At 45.1% G+C, this 17,630-nt stretch overlaps 1 protein-coding gene across 2 annotated transcripts in view; it reads left to right on the forward strand.

Moving 5' to 3' along the window:
- Positions 1-17,630, forward strand: part of RAB32 (RAB32, member RAS oncogene family) — a 99,166-nt gene that overhangs the window by 55,817 nt on the left and 25,719 nt on the right. Inside the window, exon 1 of one of the 2 annotated variants that reach the window (XM_040350872.1) lies at positions 1,545-2,006. The exons of the other annotated variant lie outside the window; for it this stretch is intronic. Within the exon in view, the coding sequence (XP_040206806.1) occupies positions 1,763-2,006 (244 nt within the window). The 5' untranslated portion in view covers positions 1,545-1,762. Of the gene's footprint in view, positions 1-1,544; positions 2,007-17,630 lie in introns of those variants that run through there. 2 annotated transcript variants of the gene reach the window in all.

Genomic DNA, 17,630 nt, shown 5'->3' on the forward strand with positions numbered 1-17,630 from the left:
GCTTGTCTGCTGTGCGTTTCAGGAAATCGCTTGATTTTGTGTGTTCCCGACACACATAGCCGTGAGCCAAGGACTAGGAAATAAATGGGCTGCCCTGCATGCAACGCCTGGGAACGCGCCCCTGATTGGTCACACCTGTAGTGAATAAGGTTGCCACTTTTTCTTCAAGCCAAACCCAAACACTTTAGCGGCGCACAGCAAAAAAATATTTTTTTAGCATACACTATAGGATTGTAAAAGACCTGGCGCTCCAAAAAGAATGGTAATATGGCGTGCATAGTGCCCCCTCACCCTCCTATCAGGCACTGCTCTGAGCTACATTCCTGTCTGAATATAATGTCCGGTTTCAGGTGGAATGAAACCCGGACACATGATTTAAAATCCAAACTGTCCAGGTGAATGCCGGACAGGAGGCAACCCTAGTAATGAACCTAAATTCTCCTACAGACACAAATTGAAAGAGTGTGAGTGTTTACAGGGCCGCCATCAGGGAGGTACAGGCAGTACACCTGTAAGGGGCCCGGAGGTCCCCAGGGGCCTGGATGGCAACCCCCCTTTTTTTTTAGGGGTCCGGAGGTTCCCATGTGCCCGGAGGCCCACTGGGCCCCAGATGACAACCCCCCCTTTTTTTTATTTATGTTTTATATATTTTTTATATATATATATATATATATATATATATATATATATATATATATTTATAATGATTATATTAATAATAATAAAGGGCCCAGAGGTCCCCAGGGCCCCGGATGGCAACCCCCCTTTTTTTTATAAAATGTTATATATATATATATATATATATATATATATATATATATGTTTTTATTAAAGGCCTCAGAGGTCCCCATGTGGCAAACCCCCCCCCCCTTTTTCTTTTTTTTTTATAAATGTTTATTTTTGTTTATATATATATTTTTTTTTATTAAAGGGCCCAGAGGTCCCGGATGGAAACCCCCCTTTTTTGTCATTTGTAATTATATATATATATATATATATATATATATATATATATATATATATATATATATATATTATTTTTATTTTTTATTAAAGGACCCAGAGGTCCCCAGGGCCCCAGATGGCAACCCCCCCCCCCCTTTAAAAAAAAATTATATTTTTTATTTCCTTTTTTTTCTGTTTATTAAAGGGCCCAGAGGTCCCCCTTTTTTATATATATTTTTCTCTATTTCTTCTTTTTTTTGCAAAGGCCCCCCCCCGTTTCTCAATTCTGCTCCAGGAGGGCCCATGCCTGAAGCTGTGTAAGGGGCCCCATAATTCCTGTTGGCTGCCCTGAGTGTTTATTTACATTGCAGCACACACTAGGGACAGCTATGATTGGCATGTACAGCTAATATAGTTCCTGGAAGCCAACCAAGGCAGCAGCTTTCCCAGAGGTGCAGTACATGTGGGTTTTGATGAGAATAAAGGACATGTAATCTTTGCCAGAGGCACAAACATGAATTCAGCACGTCTACAGGGAAGCAGGGATGCAGAGAGAGTAATAGCAGAGAAGACTCCGCCCACCTCCTCCCCGCTTCCTGTCATGTGACCCGCGTCAGGTGGTTGGTTATGTGACTGGCTGGGAGGGGCATGTAGAGGGAACAAGGTTTGAGAGAAAGTGTTGAGGAACTTTTTTGTTACCATAATAGTGGGCATGTTATTGATGTATAGAGCGGAGGAGTGTCCATGGTGCGGTGTAGCGGGCAGTAGACAGTGTGCACAGCGCTGAGCCTTCCTCTATACACATAGCTGAGAGCTCATGGCGGGGGAGGCGGGCAGCGGGGAGCTGGGAGCGTCTGCCGGGGTCCCTGAGCGCAGGGAGTACCTGTTCAAGGTGTTAGTGATCGGGGAGCTGGGGGTGGGGAAGACCAGCATCATCAAACGTTATGTCCATCAACTCTTCTCCCAGCACTACAGGGCCACCATAGGAGTGGACTTCGCCCTGAAAGTCATCAACTGGGACGGCAAGACTCTGGTCAGGCTGCAGCTATGGGACATCGCAGGTAAGTGGCCGAGATAAGGACATCTAATCATATGGTGCTTCATGGTTTCAGCTCTGTACACCTGCCATACACTATAGGTGTGCAGCCTCTTGCATTACGGTATGAGATATTAACAAAAAATATTAATAAAAAATAAATTTTGTAAAAGGAACAAAAAATAAAAAAAATATATATATATATATATATATATATATATATATATATATATATATATATATATATATATATATTTTTTTGTTAATATCTCATACCCTAATGCAAGAGGCTGCACACCTATAGTGTATATATATTTAAAAATGTATTGTAAAAAATAGAGGTTGGTGTCAAAAAAAGAAAATTCTTACAAAAATGTTATATATACATTATATATGTGTGTGTGTGTGTGTGTGTGTGTATATATAACATTTTTGTAAGAATTTTCTTTTGCTTTTTTTTTTTTTTTTTTGTTTTTTTTTTTGTAATAATAGTAATATATATATATATTTTTTTTAACACCAGTCTCTGCTCTACTGACACCAACCTGTGTCAAACACAAGGCCCGTGGGCCGAATGCCGCCCTCCAGGCCATTTCATGTGGCCCTCGCACCTCTCCTGCAGCTGCAGGAGAGCTCCAGCCCTCCTCTGGTCCTCCTTCAGACCCTTACTTTCAAGCAATGCATCCAGCTTCTTCCCAGCAGCAGCATAAGGAAAGGGGGGTGCACTGTGATGTAAGGGAGAGTGGGGGACTTAACTTCTGATGGTGGGGTGTCTCTTGGCATCTGATGTAAGGGGAGGGGATGCGCTGGACATCTAATCTTACAGATACAACCGGCCCTTTTGAAGGCAATCATAATACTGATGTGGCCCACAATGCAATTGAGTTTGGCACCCCTGTTCTACAATCTCCTTCGAGTTACCACAACTGAGCATTTTATTCATATCTTCTAGGTTGTAAGTTCTAAGGAGCACCGACCCCCTCCGATTCCTCCTGTCTTGAATTATGTCTGTGCTGCACAGGTGTCATAACTGGTGGCCCCTCCCAGCTGTTGAGGCACTACAAGTCCCATGAGGCATTGCGAGGCTGACAGTTACAAGCATGACTCCCACAGGCAGAGGCCATGATGGGACTTGTAGTATTGCGATAGCTGGAGGGCCACCAGTTTGACATCCCTGCTGTACTGTCTTTCCTCATGTTGTAAAGCGCTGTGCAAACTGTTGGCGCTATATAAATCTTATAAAGGAAGAAAGAACTGCGCCGTGTACTAATAATACCTAAACGGCTGCAAACTCTGCTGTGAGATATGCACAGAGACAATATAATAAAGGAATAGCGTTGCGCTCTAAAATAAATTTGCTATAGAAATCTTGTATAATACTTTTCAATCGGGCATTACTTTGTTGGATCTAAAGTAGATTGTACAATCAGATTGTAAAGTGTGCAACAACCTATGGGCCCTTTCAGACGTGCGGACCGTGTGTCCGCATTTTCATCCATCCGTTTGCGGATGAAAAAGGGACATGCATTGGTCCCTATGTGATTGCGGGTGTCAGCGGATAAACATCCACTGACACCCGTAATCACCCGCCTCCGCAAAGATCAGATTTTGCAGACGGAAGAATGTCTTATTTTTTTTCTTCCGTCTGCGGATTTGATCGTATGAACACAGACACACGGTCCGTGTTCATCCTCCCCCCCCCAAAATAGGGGAGAGCGGAGAAAAGACAGTCGCCGGCTCAGCGGGGATATACGGAGCGATCCCCGCTGTGCTTACGGACACACGGAGGCGGATCATTACTGATCCTCCCCGTGTGAAGGGGCACTTAGTGACTGTAAACGCATTTTTATTTTTTCAAAATAACAAACAAGTTCATCCTTGCCTGCTCTGTGTAGTGGAATTGCCCAGAGCAGCCCCTTCTGGGTTCTCCCTCCAGAATTCTTGGCTCCCCCTCCTTCTTGGTGTGCCACCATAGGAAGACGCCTCCTAAGTTGGCACACCTGATCGCTTGATTCTGAGTTGCACTGCTTGCATCCATTGACACAAACAGTAAGGCCCAGCCCCCTCACCACAGGATTTGACTGGCATTGGCTCCTGCTACTCTGACAAGTCTGTGAGAGTGGGGTGACGGGAGAGCGTCGCTACAGACAGGTACGGTCACCACCCCCCCCCCAGTCTTGGCAGTCATGTGCGGCTGACTGTTTCTGAGGTCATCTCACCCACAGACCTGCTGTGGACATGAGGATAGGGCTGCAACTAACGATTATTTTCATAATCGATTAGTTGGCCGATTTATTGTTTCGATTAATCGGTTAATAACCTTTTAGAAAAAATAATTTTGCGGCGATTTGCATTTTTTACATTTTGTTTGGACCAATTTGTTGGGTAGATTAAAAAACACAAATTGCCACAAAAATGCATTACATGCTTTTGCCCTGGTTCACACTGGGTACGATTTGGAACGATTTGAGATGCGATTTGACATGTCGGCGGCAATTGTCGGCAATGTCTTAATCAGTGCGACGCCGCATCTGCGATTTCAAAAAGTAGTTCCTGTACTACTTTTTGCGATTTCGGGCCGCGATTTACATTAAATTGCGGCCAAAATCGCAGCCGCGAAATGAATTCGCAGCAGTGTGAACCTAGGCTTTCTGTAGCTTCTCCATTGAAGTATATTGAACAAAAAAAAACAAAAAAGCACCGTTTTGCTTTTTAAAAAAAAAAAGTACTTGCCCTTTTCAAATACACAGCAGCTGAAAAAATCATGCATGTGAACGTTTCCCATAGGAAAACATGTAAATGAACTGTAGTGCGTTTCTGCAAAAAACAGAAAACAGAGGTGTGAACCCAGGCCTGAGATGTTTAGTAACATAATGGGGTTAAAAAAACAAACGTACAAAAAGGGCAAATAATCGCTACTGTAAGGGGTTCATGTTTTACTGTGTGACAGTGAAAGTAATATTTACAGTAGCGATTTGCTCTTTTTGTACTATAAAGGGCTAATTTTTTTATTTTTATTTTTTAACCCCATTATGTTACTGGCCGATTAATCGATTATGAAAATGGTAATCGATTAATTTCATAATCGATTTGTTTCGGCCCTACGTGAGGATGTCAGGAACAGTCCACTGCTAGATCATGGATTAGTGCATACAACTTTCTCCTCTCCCCTGGACAATACAAGCAGTTAATCTGTGAACTGCGGCCACAGCCCCACTGCTTGGAAACCTTTTTATTTTCCCCCCAGAATTGAGCTTTAAGGTGAATGTTTAGGCTTTAGAACCACTTTAACCCTTTTTTCATCGACTGCCTCCTAGCCCTTTAAGAGTTCTAAAAGGCGGAGGCAGGTCTCATGATCGGAAAGCTACCAATCGCAAGTCTGCATCGGGAGCTTACTTATCCCCGCTGGCTACCTTGCTGGGAGCACGCTTTCTCAGCATGGTAAGTGGTTTACACAGGGCCACTCAGCGTTAAGGCCCACCTGCCAAGCGGCCGAATATATGCGATGGACCGGCGTCAAGAGTTTAAGGGTCACCTTTATACGTTGCAATCTGACCTAATCGTTGTGCCATCAATAACAGTCCTTTTGCGCCTGGCCTGGATAGTCCCTAAAAGGCCAGAAACCTGCTAATTTCCTTGCGTTCTGGTTTTTGACAGCTCGTTTGTTTCAGTGGGCTGCCAAAGGTATGGGAACACGGGGGGGAAAAAGTAGTGCAAATCGTGCCACACCAGCATGCTGCGGAAATGCGTTTGGAGTGCTGTTAACAATTAATGGTGCCCGCACCTGTTGTATGCAGCTTTCATTCAACATTTTCTAGTGTGAGTTATGACTGCGCTAAATGCTGCATATTGGCCTGGGCAGGAAGGGGGTGAAAGTGCCCAGGCAAATGGTTAAGTGTCCATAAAACTTGCTGATTACACAAGCTTGCGGTTCACACTGTCTTATACAAGCTAAGGCTCGTGTGAAACAAGCCCCTCCTCCATCTGTCTTACTGAGACAGCACTTTAACCACTTCCCGTCTGCATCTTTTGACGGGAGGTGGTTAAAGTGTGTACGTCTGACACAACTGATCACAGATTGGGGTAAAGTACCAATCACAGCGACTCTTTACTATATGACCAGCTGTGATTGGACACACACAGTGTAAGCCAGTGGTTCTCAACTCCTGTCCACTAACAGGCCAGATTTTAAGTATTACCTTGGAGAGAGTAGAATACTACAATCGCTGAGCAGCAAATTATATCAACTGTGATGTATTTCAGTTATCTTGCAAACCTGGCCTGTTAGTGGATCCCGAGGACAGGAGGTGGGAACCACTGGTGTAAACAGTATTTACGGTTTATTGGCAGTCCTGACAGCTCAAGCGTGAGGAGAGCTGATAACTTACAAATGCACACGGGACTTCTACGCTGATAATCGGGGCGCTGATCAGTGCAGCCCCACCAGTGCCACCTCATTGGTGCCCCATTAGTTCAGCCTCATCAGTGAAAGAGGAAAACCTACTAAGAACATTTTGAAAATTGCAGTGGTTAGGAAGGTGGTGAAAGTGCCCAGTAGGCAAGTTGTTAAAGTGAAATTATACCAGTCAATTTACGTCTTCGTAAATAAAATGGTGAACTAACTATAAATATCCTGACCACCCTGCTTCACTTGGCTGTCCTGATGTCCCATGCCGCCGGTGTAGCGGTCTGTATGCGGTACGTCACAATACACAGCCCTGGAGTGAGTATCCATCATGCAGTGGCAATTGATTATTGGTCGGCACTGCCACAGGAGTGTGCTGACCCAAATGCGAATAATGCCTGAATGGGCGCATGTCATAAAAATGTCATGCGTTCCATTCTGCTCTGATTTAGCAGGGGATGTGTTCATGGTTTCCTTCCTGAGGAGACAATCTGCGTGAAAGGGCTCTAAAATCACTTTCTGAATACTTGTATATTTTGAAGGTTTTCTATGCAAAGCTCGGGGTAGTCGGAGCCAAAAACGCCGATATAGCTGAGATCTCCTCCTACCAGCGTCCATAGATCTCATCTGTTGTCAGGAGGGACACAGTTCATGCCTTCCAGCTACAGAGAGCGGGATGAGCTGGAGGCTTGTAGTCACATGACCCCATAGAAAACCTTGAGTATTTAGAAAGCAATGTATTAAAAACGTATGCAGGGATGGTCAGAGAAATGGGGAAGCGACATTTAACGGGCAAGTTATTGTGTAGGCTTTCCTTCAATGTTAAATTTATCAAACAATATAAGACACTTCCTGTGCATAGAAGTATCATTGCCATGTTCTCCGCCACCGTCGTATGACTAAGTTACAATAAATGTGATGCTGCAGAAGATCCAGTTTGAACGCTGCCTTCGAAATACTGCACAAAGGCTTTGTCAGAATCTAAACACAATTGCTTGTCCCCACTGACCCTTATTTGTGGTCAAGTTCTATCAGTGTGGGTCTATGAACTGAAAATGCCTTGGGGCCCAGTGTACACTGAATTCACCCCTGTATTCGCCACTTTGCTCCATGGTACATAACTTTAAAGATGTGTTCCTGTCTTGCTGTATAAGGGCGTTTTTAATCTCCCCAATACTGCTTTTATTTTATAAATGCTGAATGTGACAGGGAGATACAATTCCTGCTGCGAACCAAAGCATTGCCGCTGTGGTAGGTGTACACCCCCAAAAAGGAGGCAGCTGCAGTGCGCCCTATTCACTTGAATGGGTGGTGTTCTGCGAGTGGTAGTGCTTGAGGTGAAGGCTGCAATGTTCTGGGAGAGTTTTCTGCCATGGCCTATAGGTCTTTATTATTGAGCTACGCTTTTCTGAGAAAGTATTCTCCATACTACATATATTTGCTACTCTTGAGGTGAAGACTACAATTTTTTTTTTTTTTTTTTTTTTTTTTTTTTTTTTTTGAGTAAATATTAATTGAGGCTCTATGGGTCTTTATCCTTGCAGTATTGACCACCATGTTTTAAAAAAGCATCCCTTGTCTGAACACTATCGTTTTCTGAGAGACTCCACCATACTCTATACCAGGGGTGTCCAACTCAATTTCATCATGGGCCGCATCAGCGTTATGGTTGCCCTTAAAGTGTCAGTTGTATCTGTAAGACTAGATATCCAGAGTACCCCACTCCCCTCTACATTAGATGTCAAGAGCCACCCCATTCCCTCCCCCCGCACCATCATCCGAAGTCCAGTGTCACCCACAGCCACTCACTTGTCCTACAATCCAGCGATGTGCTCACCCAAGCCGTGTTCACATCCTTTTGGCTATCACCGGTGTAACAGGAGTGACTGTTGGGCACAGATTGAGCCAGGAGATGGGGTGGCAAGTGAATCATAATTCATTTATTACATGAGATGGGACATTAATAATAATTCATGTTTGCAGGATATCTTGAGATATCACAAGTTGTTGGCTTATTCAATGTGGGGACACATTCTTTTGAAAGGTGTTAATTCAGGTCTGCTCCTAGACCTTTCCATTGTGTGATAACACGGTTTAAAGCCTATTGATGCCCAGGTGTGACTACCTGTCTGTCGGAGACAGGCTGTCTGTCTAAAGATGTGGATTGAAGGGAACTCATTGTGTGATGGTATTTTGTGTGAATTCTATTGATAAAAGTATGTGATTGAAGCCCCATGGTGTGAAGGGGGGTGGAGATTTCATTGTCCCTTTGATTACGGTCACCTGCTTGTAACTGCATAAAAAGCTGAGAAGAAACCATTAAAGGAGTTCTCTGACCTAAAACTTTTAACCCCCGCTGTGCCCGGGCTGTAAAACTATACAAAATAAACTGTCACTTACCTGCCTACGATCCCCCGTTGTTCTGATATCGCCGTCCCGTTCTCCGGTCCCGCGCCCCTTCCGCTTCCTGTGTGTCGGTGACTCATAGTGCGCTCAGCCTATCAGCGGCCGCAGCAATGTCCCGTCGCGGCCGCTGATAGGCTGAGCGCACTATGAGTCACCGACACACAGGAAGCGGAAGATACCGGGACCGGAGAACGGGACGGCGATATCGGAACAACGGGGGATCGTAGGCAGGTAAGTGACAGTTTATTTTGTATAGTTTTACAGCCCGGGCACAGCGGGGGTTAAAAGTTTTAGGTCAGAGAACTCCTTTAAAGTGGTTTTCATTTTGAAACCAGAAAGCACAGAGCTGTGTCTCGTCTTATTCTGGGAAATGGGATGGATCGGGTCCTGTTGGTTGGAGTGTCGATAAGCTGTCGTAGTTGATGGAAGGTCGTAAACGGTGGTGACCGTTACAACCGATATCTTAACTGTGGGCACCCGGCTGTGATCACTTGCAGCTAAAACGCTGGGTGTCCACTGTCCATGTGCGAGCTGCGCTGCGTGTTGTGAATGGTCATACAGTCTTCTGGGACCTGTCGGTTGTCCCAAAAGACTGCGAGGAGGGGGGAACTTCCACTTCTGGTCACCTAAGAGTTCGGAGCAGAAGTGGAAACGGGTACCTATTTTCTCCTCCCCAATAGCTCCAATTTAGAAACGGGAGTGGGTGACCACCAACCCCCCTCCCCTACCATGTGCTGCTGGGGTGGAGTTGGGAAGCAGAAAATCTGGAGGACCAGAGGAGGGCTGGAGTCTGAATGCTGAGACAAGCGGATGCACGGAGAGGCACAGGATCTGTAGGAGGAGTTCTGTACTTCTTTATTGCTGTGGTGGGGGCAGAGACTAGCCTCCCCAGGACTGCAAAGAGAAGTGCAGGATCTGGCGGAGCAGTTTTGTCCTCTAAGACAAGAGGGCTGCTGCAGGAGAAGTGCAAGAGCTACCTGAAATGGCCTGGAGGGCTGGATTCTGCCCACGGGCCTTGTGTTTGACACATGTGCTCTATAGCAGTGGTCATTAACCCTGTGCTCAGGGCCCACCAACAGGCCAGGTTTCCAAGATAACTGAAATATTTACAGGTGTTATTTGCTGCTCAGGGATTGCAGTATTCTAGTCTGAATCTCCCCAAGGTAATGCATAAAACCAGACTGTTGGTGGGCCCTGAGGACAGGGTTGATGACCACTGCTCTATAGGATCCTTGGGGTGGAGAATAGTGTGGTCTAGCAGCATATAATTACTGACTTTGGGGTATAGTCAGTGTATGTATGGGATCTGTTCATGGTTTAGAATGCAAAGAAGGTAAAAGCACCGAAAGTGATTGCCCTTCATGGGGCAATTTTTTTTTTTTTTTTTTTTTACAGATTTATTTTAGCGAGGATTAAATAATTTCCGGTGATCAAGCTGGGCCAAATTAACTACTTCTTTCACCAACCGTTTCAGAGGCTGTGCTGTGTGAAATTCCTGTCCACTCCCAAAACAAAATCGAGTTGCGGAATTTTGCATTCTATACAGGGAGTCCCCGACTTGCGAACGGGCCTCAATGCCAGCTGCTTGTGCTCCCCGATGGTCCTGGATACCTCCGATCAGCTATCTTGCCACATTCCACACTGCAGTACTTTATGTACTGCATGGCCAGAAGTGCCCGGAACATGCCGCATTCCTGCACAGGTGGATGCCGGAACATCTCGCATCCCTGCACAGGCGGAAGTTACACTTACGAGCAGTGTTCCGACTTACGAACAGATTTCACTTACTTACGAACAAACCTACAGTCCTTATTGCGTTCGTAAGTCGTGGACTGCCTGTAAATGAATAAAAGGCTTTCTCTGACTGAGCACAGCGGTGGATGGATGACATCATGATCTGCAACTCAATCCGAGGAAGATTTGTATTGACTTATAGAAAAGAAAGTTCTCTGTGAACGACCTGAAAGCTGCTGAGCCGGACTTGATTTTGTCCTAGGAGGGCAGTTCCCAGCCCACTGGCAAACTGCAGCACTGTATACTGTAGCTGAGGCTACATGCAGTTTACACAGTGCTCCCAGCCACTGCAACTGTTATTGAAGGTAGTAATTTGGTCCGGCCTGGTCCAAACAAACTACCTAAAAGGGGAAGTTCCGCTTTAAGTCCCCCCCCCCCCCTCCTGTTTTTAAAGGGGAGATTTTGGGGAGGGAGCGGTACCCAATTTTGACAGGTTCCCATTTCCACTCTCACTCCTAGGTAAACAGAAGTTCTTCCTTCCTTGCAGTCTTCTGACGCACATGGCAGGACCATTCACAACATGCAGCACGGCTCACAGCCACAAGCTGTCACAAGCAGGTGCCCACTGTTAAAATGTTGGTGCCGGGGATGGCCGAGAGGGTGTGAACACAACTTGGGTGAGCACAGTGCTGGATTGTAGGACAGGTGGCTGTTTATGAAAAGTCAGCAGCTACAGTTTTTTTTTTTTTTTTTGTAGCTGCTGATTATTTTTACATAGCATACTGAAGCTCCTCTTTAACCACATGCCTACTGGGCACTTAAACCCCCTTCCTGCCCAGGCCAATTTTCAGCTTTCAATGCTGTGGCACTTTGAATAATTGCGATGTCATGCAACACTACCGAAATTACATTTTTATAATTTTTTTCTTTTCATACAAATAGAGCATTCTTTTGGTGGCATTCATAGTTTGTTATAACATTTTGGAAACTGGTAACTTTTTTTTCTCCTTTTGATGGGCATTGGTAGGCAACACTGTTCGGCAGCAGTGCTGGGCATTGATAGGTGGGCATTGATAGGTAGCACTGGTAGGTGGCACAGATGAGGCGGCATGGCTCTCGGTGTGAGGGACCGATGTCCCTCTGACAGTAGCCGTTGACTGAAAGCGTGAGGAGAAAAAATAGCTGTTTGCCAGCTTTGTTTACATCATGTAATTGCCTGACAGTTGATCACCCGGTAAGGGGTTGGGATCGGCCCCTTACTACAATCTGTGATTAGCCGAGTTGCCTTGACTCGCTAATCTCAGAGGGAGCCACACACACTCCGCAGGCCACTCGAGCATGGGAGGACGGACATGGACGTTCTCTCGGCAATTTAGGTGTAGTAGTCTTTTGGCTATAGCACGAGTGGGAAGGGGTTAAACTCCACTAACGTCTGAAGATCAGGGCCAGGCAGGTTTGGACAGCTTTTTTAGGAAGGGGCAAATACTTTTTCACAGCACTGTATGACAGCCATTGTCGTCCACAATGTTTAGTCTGCAGCCAGATCCCCCCCCCCCTTGTGATTGTATGATCTGGTATCATACAAGATACATGTTTTTGGATAATTTTGGGAGAAGGCTGTGTACGAATGATCAGATTATTGTACGATCACTTCAAAAGCGTTTTTTTTTTTTTTTGTACAATTTTCTGATCTTGAGTATGGGCCCTAAGACTGACAATACACGCACCGATTCCATCATCCATGCTGAACAGCGCAGGTGGACAAATCTCCTGCTATGGCTCTTGTGTTCTGAATACCAGAAGAGTGCCTGTGTCTGATTTGGATGACAATATTTTACCCGGCTACTTGGATCTTTTCAGTCAAAAGTTGTCGGGCAGATGGGGCCACAGAATAAATTTCATCTGGTTCCTCAGGAGCATCGCTCTGTTACCAGTAGGAGAGCAGTGTCAATGTAGTGATAAGTTCCCTGTTTTATGTGCTTGGAGCTGGTGTGGGTAAGGTTGGAAAATCTCTACATGCAATATGCTCTTCCAGGCTGGGTTCACACTTATGCGAATTGGATGTGGTTTTCTCTGCATCCAATTCACATGAAAGGAGAGTGGACTGGCTCTCAATGGAGCTGGTTCACACATCTCCGGGGTGGATTGCACAGAGGCCTGTGTGTCTTTGGCTCTGTTTCAGGTCTGAATTCAGGCAAAAATGTGAGCCTGATTCATCCCTAAAATGGAGAAGGGGGACGCACCGAACCCTTGCTGTGAGCCGCATCTGCATTTAGTGAGAACCCAGCCTCAGTATTTGGAAATGCTGGTTATTCCAGATACCTAGTTTTATATGTACATATGTGTATTTTACAGCCTATTTCACCGTTCTTTGTGCGTTGGTGCTTGTTGCTTGGAACTGCGCTTTAATTCCCTTTTGACTTTTAAAGAGACCCTGTCACCACCCCATGGTGGTGACAGGGTCACACCAAGATGTTATGTAAATCTACTCCCATTTCTATATTATAGCTGCCTTTTTTTGCACTGTAAACAGCAGTTCTAATCTTTATTTCCTCTAAAACTCCTGGGAGTGCTGCAGCTTCCCATTCCTGGCTTTGACTTTACCTGTCCTTTCAGAAGACGGGGAACTGCATTGCTGTGGAGACTAACCTGAGGGGGAAGCTTGTATGCGAGTTATCTGCACAACCCCCTCTCTCCCCTGAATTTGTTTTGCTTTGTCTCTACTCTCTCCTTTCTTGGGGGGGGGGGGGGGTAATTGTGCAGACTGGGAGAAGGGGGGGGGGTAATTGTGCAGACTGGGGGGTAATGTGCAGACTGGGGGTGAGGGGGGGGTTGTGCAGACTGGGGGAGGTGGGCTTGTGCAGACTAGGGGGTAAGAGGGATTGAACAGACTAGGGGGAGTTGTGCAGAATGAGAGGGGGTGGAGAACTGAAAGCAGCGCAGAGGAAACTCCCGGAGTCTTGGGGCCAGGCAGAGCACACCAGAGAGTCGTGATGCACGTGACTGGCTCAGGTTGTGGGGCTAGACGCTGGTTTGCAACAACTTTACCCCAGGACCAGGAGCATTAGCCCCCCCTCCCCCCAGAGGCCATGCAAGGACCTGCTGAGCTGCCATCATTAAGGTGAGAGACCCTGACACAGCTGACCCCCCCCCCCCCATCAGGCTGCATTGATGGGCACTGATCGGGCAGTCTCCCACCATATCTTGTATCATGTCTGCAGTCTCTGACCATCTCCTGTACTATGTCTGCAGTCTCTGACCATCTCCTGTACTATGTCTGCAGTCTCTGACCATCTCGTTTTGTTTATAGTTAAGATATCATGGGAGGATTCCAGGGTAACAAAGACTCCTTAGGGGAGCATCTCTGTGTTTGAGTCGTTGCCATAGAAACATTTGCAAAGGAGAGGAGTTGGTAAGATGACCACGCCCACGTAGGGGGGCCCAAAATATTTCTGCGCCTGTGACCCTAGGATCGGCCCTGGACTCAACTTCTGGTGGTGGGGTGGCTCTTGACATCTAATGTAAAGGGGAGGGGAATGCGCTGGACATCTAATCTTAGATACAACCGGCCCTTTTGAGGGCAATCATAATGCTGATGCGGCCCGCAATGAAGAGGAGAGGGAGAGGAAGCTGCAGTGGCAGGTTGGCACATCAAGACTGACAATACTGAAAGTGTAACAGGAGAAGATCAGAGCCACTGTACTGCAATACACCAACAGTACAAAAAAAGTATCTATAGCCAATAAAATGTACTTATCACAATACCATCTTAATTGTATGCATGGGGTGGTGACTGATGCTTTTACTTTAACAAGCTTTAACCTGCCAACGTAGCTAAACCTATATTATGGCATACCATAATGCATGCGTGTTGATATCTATCCATTGTGCGTTAGCCAGGTGTGGTGATTACTGCGTTGGCATGCATTTGGGGACCCATTATAAATTTAGATGCCCCTCAAAATAGGTGTACAACTTACATTGGGAATCCAGCCTCGGAGTTAATCATTTTTGTAGCGTCATAAATCCTAACAAAACAGGCATATAGTGTATTGAATACAGACTTATTCATATACTAGCTGGCTACGTAAAGATATTTAAAATACGTGAATATAAACGCTGTCTTTTTTTTAATTTTTTTTTTCTGTGGACCACGTCTTTCAGGTTCAGAGTCGGGGAGCAAAACACAGGTGCGCTGTTGGCTGTATACCACTGATGGCAACAGATGTTTCCTCAACCCTACTGCCTTTTAGAGGGATGCTCTCTGCTGTGTAGTTTAATCAGATTTTAAAGTATAGCATGCTAAAACTTGTTTAATTTTGGATAGAAGGAGAGAGTTAAAATTGCGTGTTTTTTTTTTTTTTTTTTGCCATCTGTCTTATTAGGGAGATTTCCTCTCACTTCCTGTTCTGCAGACACAACAGTAAGTGAGAGGATACAATTCCAATGTGAGGGGAATCCCTTCTTGGACAGTTTTCTTGGAAACAAGTTTCTCCATTGGATGATTTCCCATCTAGTCCTGGTAGCAACTTCAAAATTGTGGATTTGCCCTCCCTTTCATTCTCAATGATATTGGTGATCAGTACAATTGGAGAAATTAAAGGCTAACTCCACCTTTTGCACTTTGTTCTGTCTGTCTATATTTAGTGCAACATGGCACATCTTCCCCAAAATGGCACTCTAACAATGTGTAGTGGTTCCCCTCCCCCTGTGTCAGCTGTCCCTTTTTGAAAGCTGCATGGCTGGGTGAGGCTGTGCAAGATCTATGAAAGAATGAACTACATGTTCCATCTGGCACTGCAACAGATGTACTTCTAGTTTTCAGTGGAACCAATGGTTATAACCCTCTCATACTCTATACTAGGGGTCTCCAAGCTTTCAAAATAAAGGGCCAGTTCACTGCCTTCAAACTTCAGTGGGGGGGGCAGACTTGCCCTGGCATTGGTGGCAGTAAACCATGCCATAGGTTTTTCTTGTAGGTTTGCTAAAAGTAGTGCCCAACTATGCCTGTCCAGCATAGTTCCTATCATAGCCATACTACGAATGAAACCATCTATGAAAGGAGGAGGTGGACCTCTCAATCATCCATCTGTAGTATGGCTTCTTTTGAATGAAGGAGCTGTGTATAAAGGGTGGGCATAGTTGGGCACTCTTGATGGGGCATCCAAGAGGAAGGAAACGAGGAGACGGTAACAAAGTGTCACTTTTCACTGGTTGTAAGTACCGTATAGACTTGCATATAAGCCGACCCGAATATAAGCCGAGGCACCTTATTTTACCACAAAAAAATGGGAAAACGTATTGACTCGAGTATAAGCCTAGGGTGTCCATCTGCATGCCTCACTGTGCCCATGACTAGACTTACGTTTAACATGGGAGTATATAGAAGGGGTGCCCGGTTTGAAAAATCGGTGCTCCCTGGCTGTAGGTCTTCCAGACAGCAAACTTGCACGCTTGTAGAGGAGAACTGGGGCTACATGTGTGCCAAGTTTCGGGTCCAGGGGACCGATACCGGGTCCCCAAAGATGCTGGAGAAATTACCATTTAACATGGGAGTCTATGGAAGGGGTACCCAACTTTGAAAAATCGGTGCTCCCTGACCGTGGGTCCCCCAGACAACAAACTTTGCACACTTCTAGAAGAGTGTGTCTATATGTGTGCCAAGTTTGGCATCCAGGTCGGTACCGGGTCCCCAAAGTCTGGGAAATCGGGCGCAAAAAGGTGACTCGAGTATGAGCCAAGGGGGGCATTTTCAGCACAAAAAAATTATACTTGTATGCTTATATTCGAGTATATATGGTAATGTCACTTGTGCTTATTATTTAACTAAACCTACACTGTAAGGACTGACTTATGCCAGGAGCTTCTTTTGGCTCTGTAATATAACTTCCTAAAATGATTATATGCATGACACAATTTGTACTATTATAAGAGATGTAACTGATCATGCATGAGAATGAGGAATGTGACTGCTCGGATGACATGCATGTGATTTTACAGCTACATTGCTTTGTATGGGGTGTGGTAAAGTCACATCTTTTTACTCTAAACCGCTTATTGAGCCTTGCAAAATGGCAAGTTTTAGGGATTAAACCATACCGAAATGTTTAATGATTTGTTGAAAACAAGCACTTATTCTAATATCAGTTGTGAAATCTCTGAATGGGGGAACAGGAATTTCCTTACGCCAGGCCCTGTCTGTGAACCTTTCTTGGTATGTGCTGCGTTTTTAAAGTTAAAAGCTCCATTGTTTAGGACACATTCTCGTTTTGTACGTGCTGCGTCTGTTCTCTTTCCTTTTATTTATTTTTCCTGTATGCCTTCTTACAAATAAAAATATTGTTGCAATAAAATAGTTTGAATTTGAGCCAGTCACAGAATCTAGTGGAACTATTGGCAAAATAAAATGTTTGTTAATATCATTAATGCAGCATTATTTTTGGAGCCTGTCTCTACCCTCAGTAACACGTTTTATTGATACATTTAGCAAATCCATTTTTTTTTAAAGTGCTCATGGGCACAGGTGGCCAGCTCCATATAGTGAAAAAAGCTCATTTGTGTGTGGTTTTTGTACTTGTGGCAAGCTACATGCAGACAGCACATATTAGTGAATGGAAGTGAGTTTGATGTGTATGTAAGGGTGGGTGCAAGGTCCTGGAACAAAAACCGGATGTTTATTACTGCTCAAAACACAACTTCAGGAAACTTAAAGTATCCCTTAAAATGGTGTTGTTCCTGCATTGCAAAATGCTAATTGCTCCATTAGGTTTAGGGACTTGGAAAAGATCTACATACCCACACTTCTGCGCCGCTAGACCAGGCCCTGCTGCGCCCCCCCCATGCTCCCGCAGTTTAAGGGCCTGACAAACAAAAGAATGTCCTGCATTGTATGTGATGAGAGGACAGCCCAACGCCAGAGCGTGGGAGAGCGCCATCTACTGGGGGGGTTGAAGGATCTGGTAAGTAGAAGTGCTTTTCCTCTCTTACCTAAACTTGTAGTTTTAGATGAACACTTTGATTTCACTGCAGAATGTGTGTTGTCACCATGCTACAGGAAGTGTGGAAAAATTAGGGAACTATTGGCAGGATCAACATGCAATACAA

Source organism: Rana temporaria, chromosome 4, assembly GCF_905171775.1.
Source record: "Rana temporaria chromosome 4, aRanTem1.1, whole genome shotgun sequence".
NCBI classification, from domain to species: domain Eukaryota; kingdom Metazoa; phylum Chordata; class Amphibia; order Anura; family Ranidae; genus Rana; species Rana temporaria.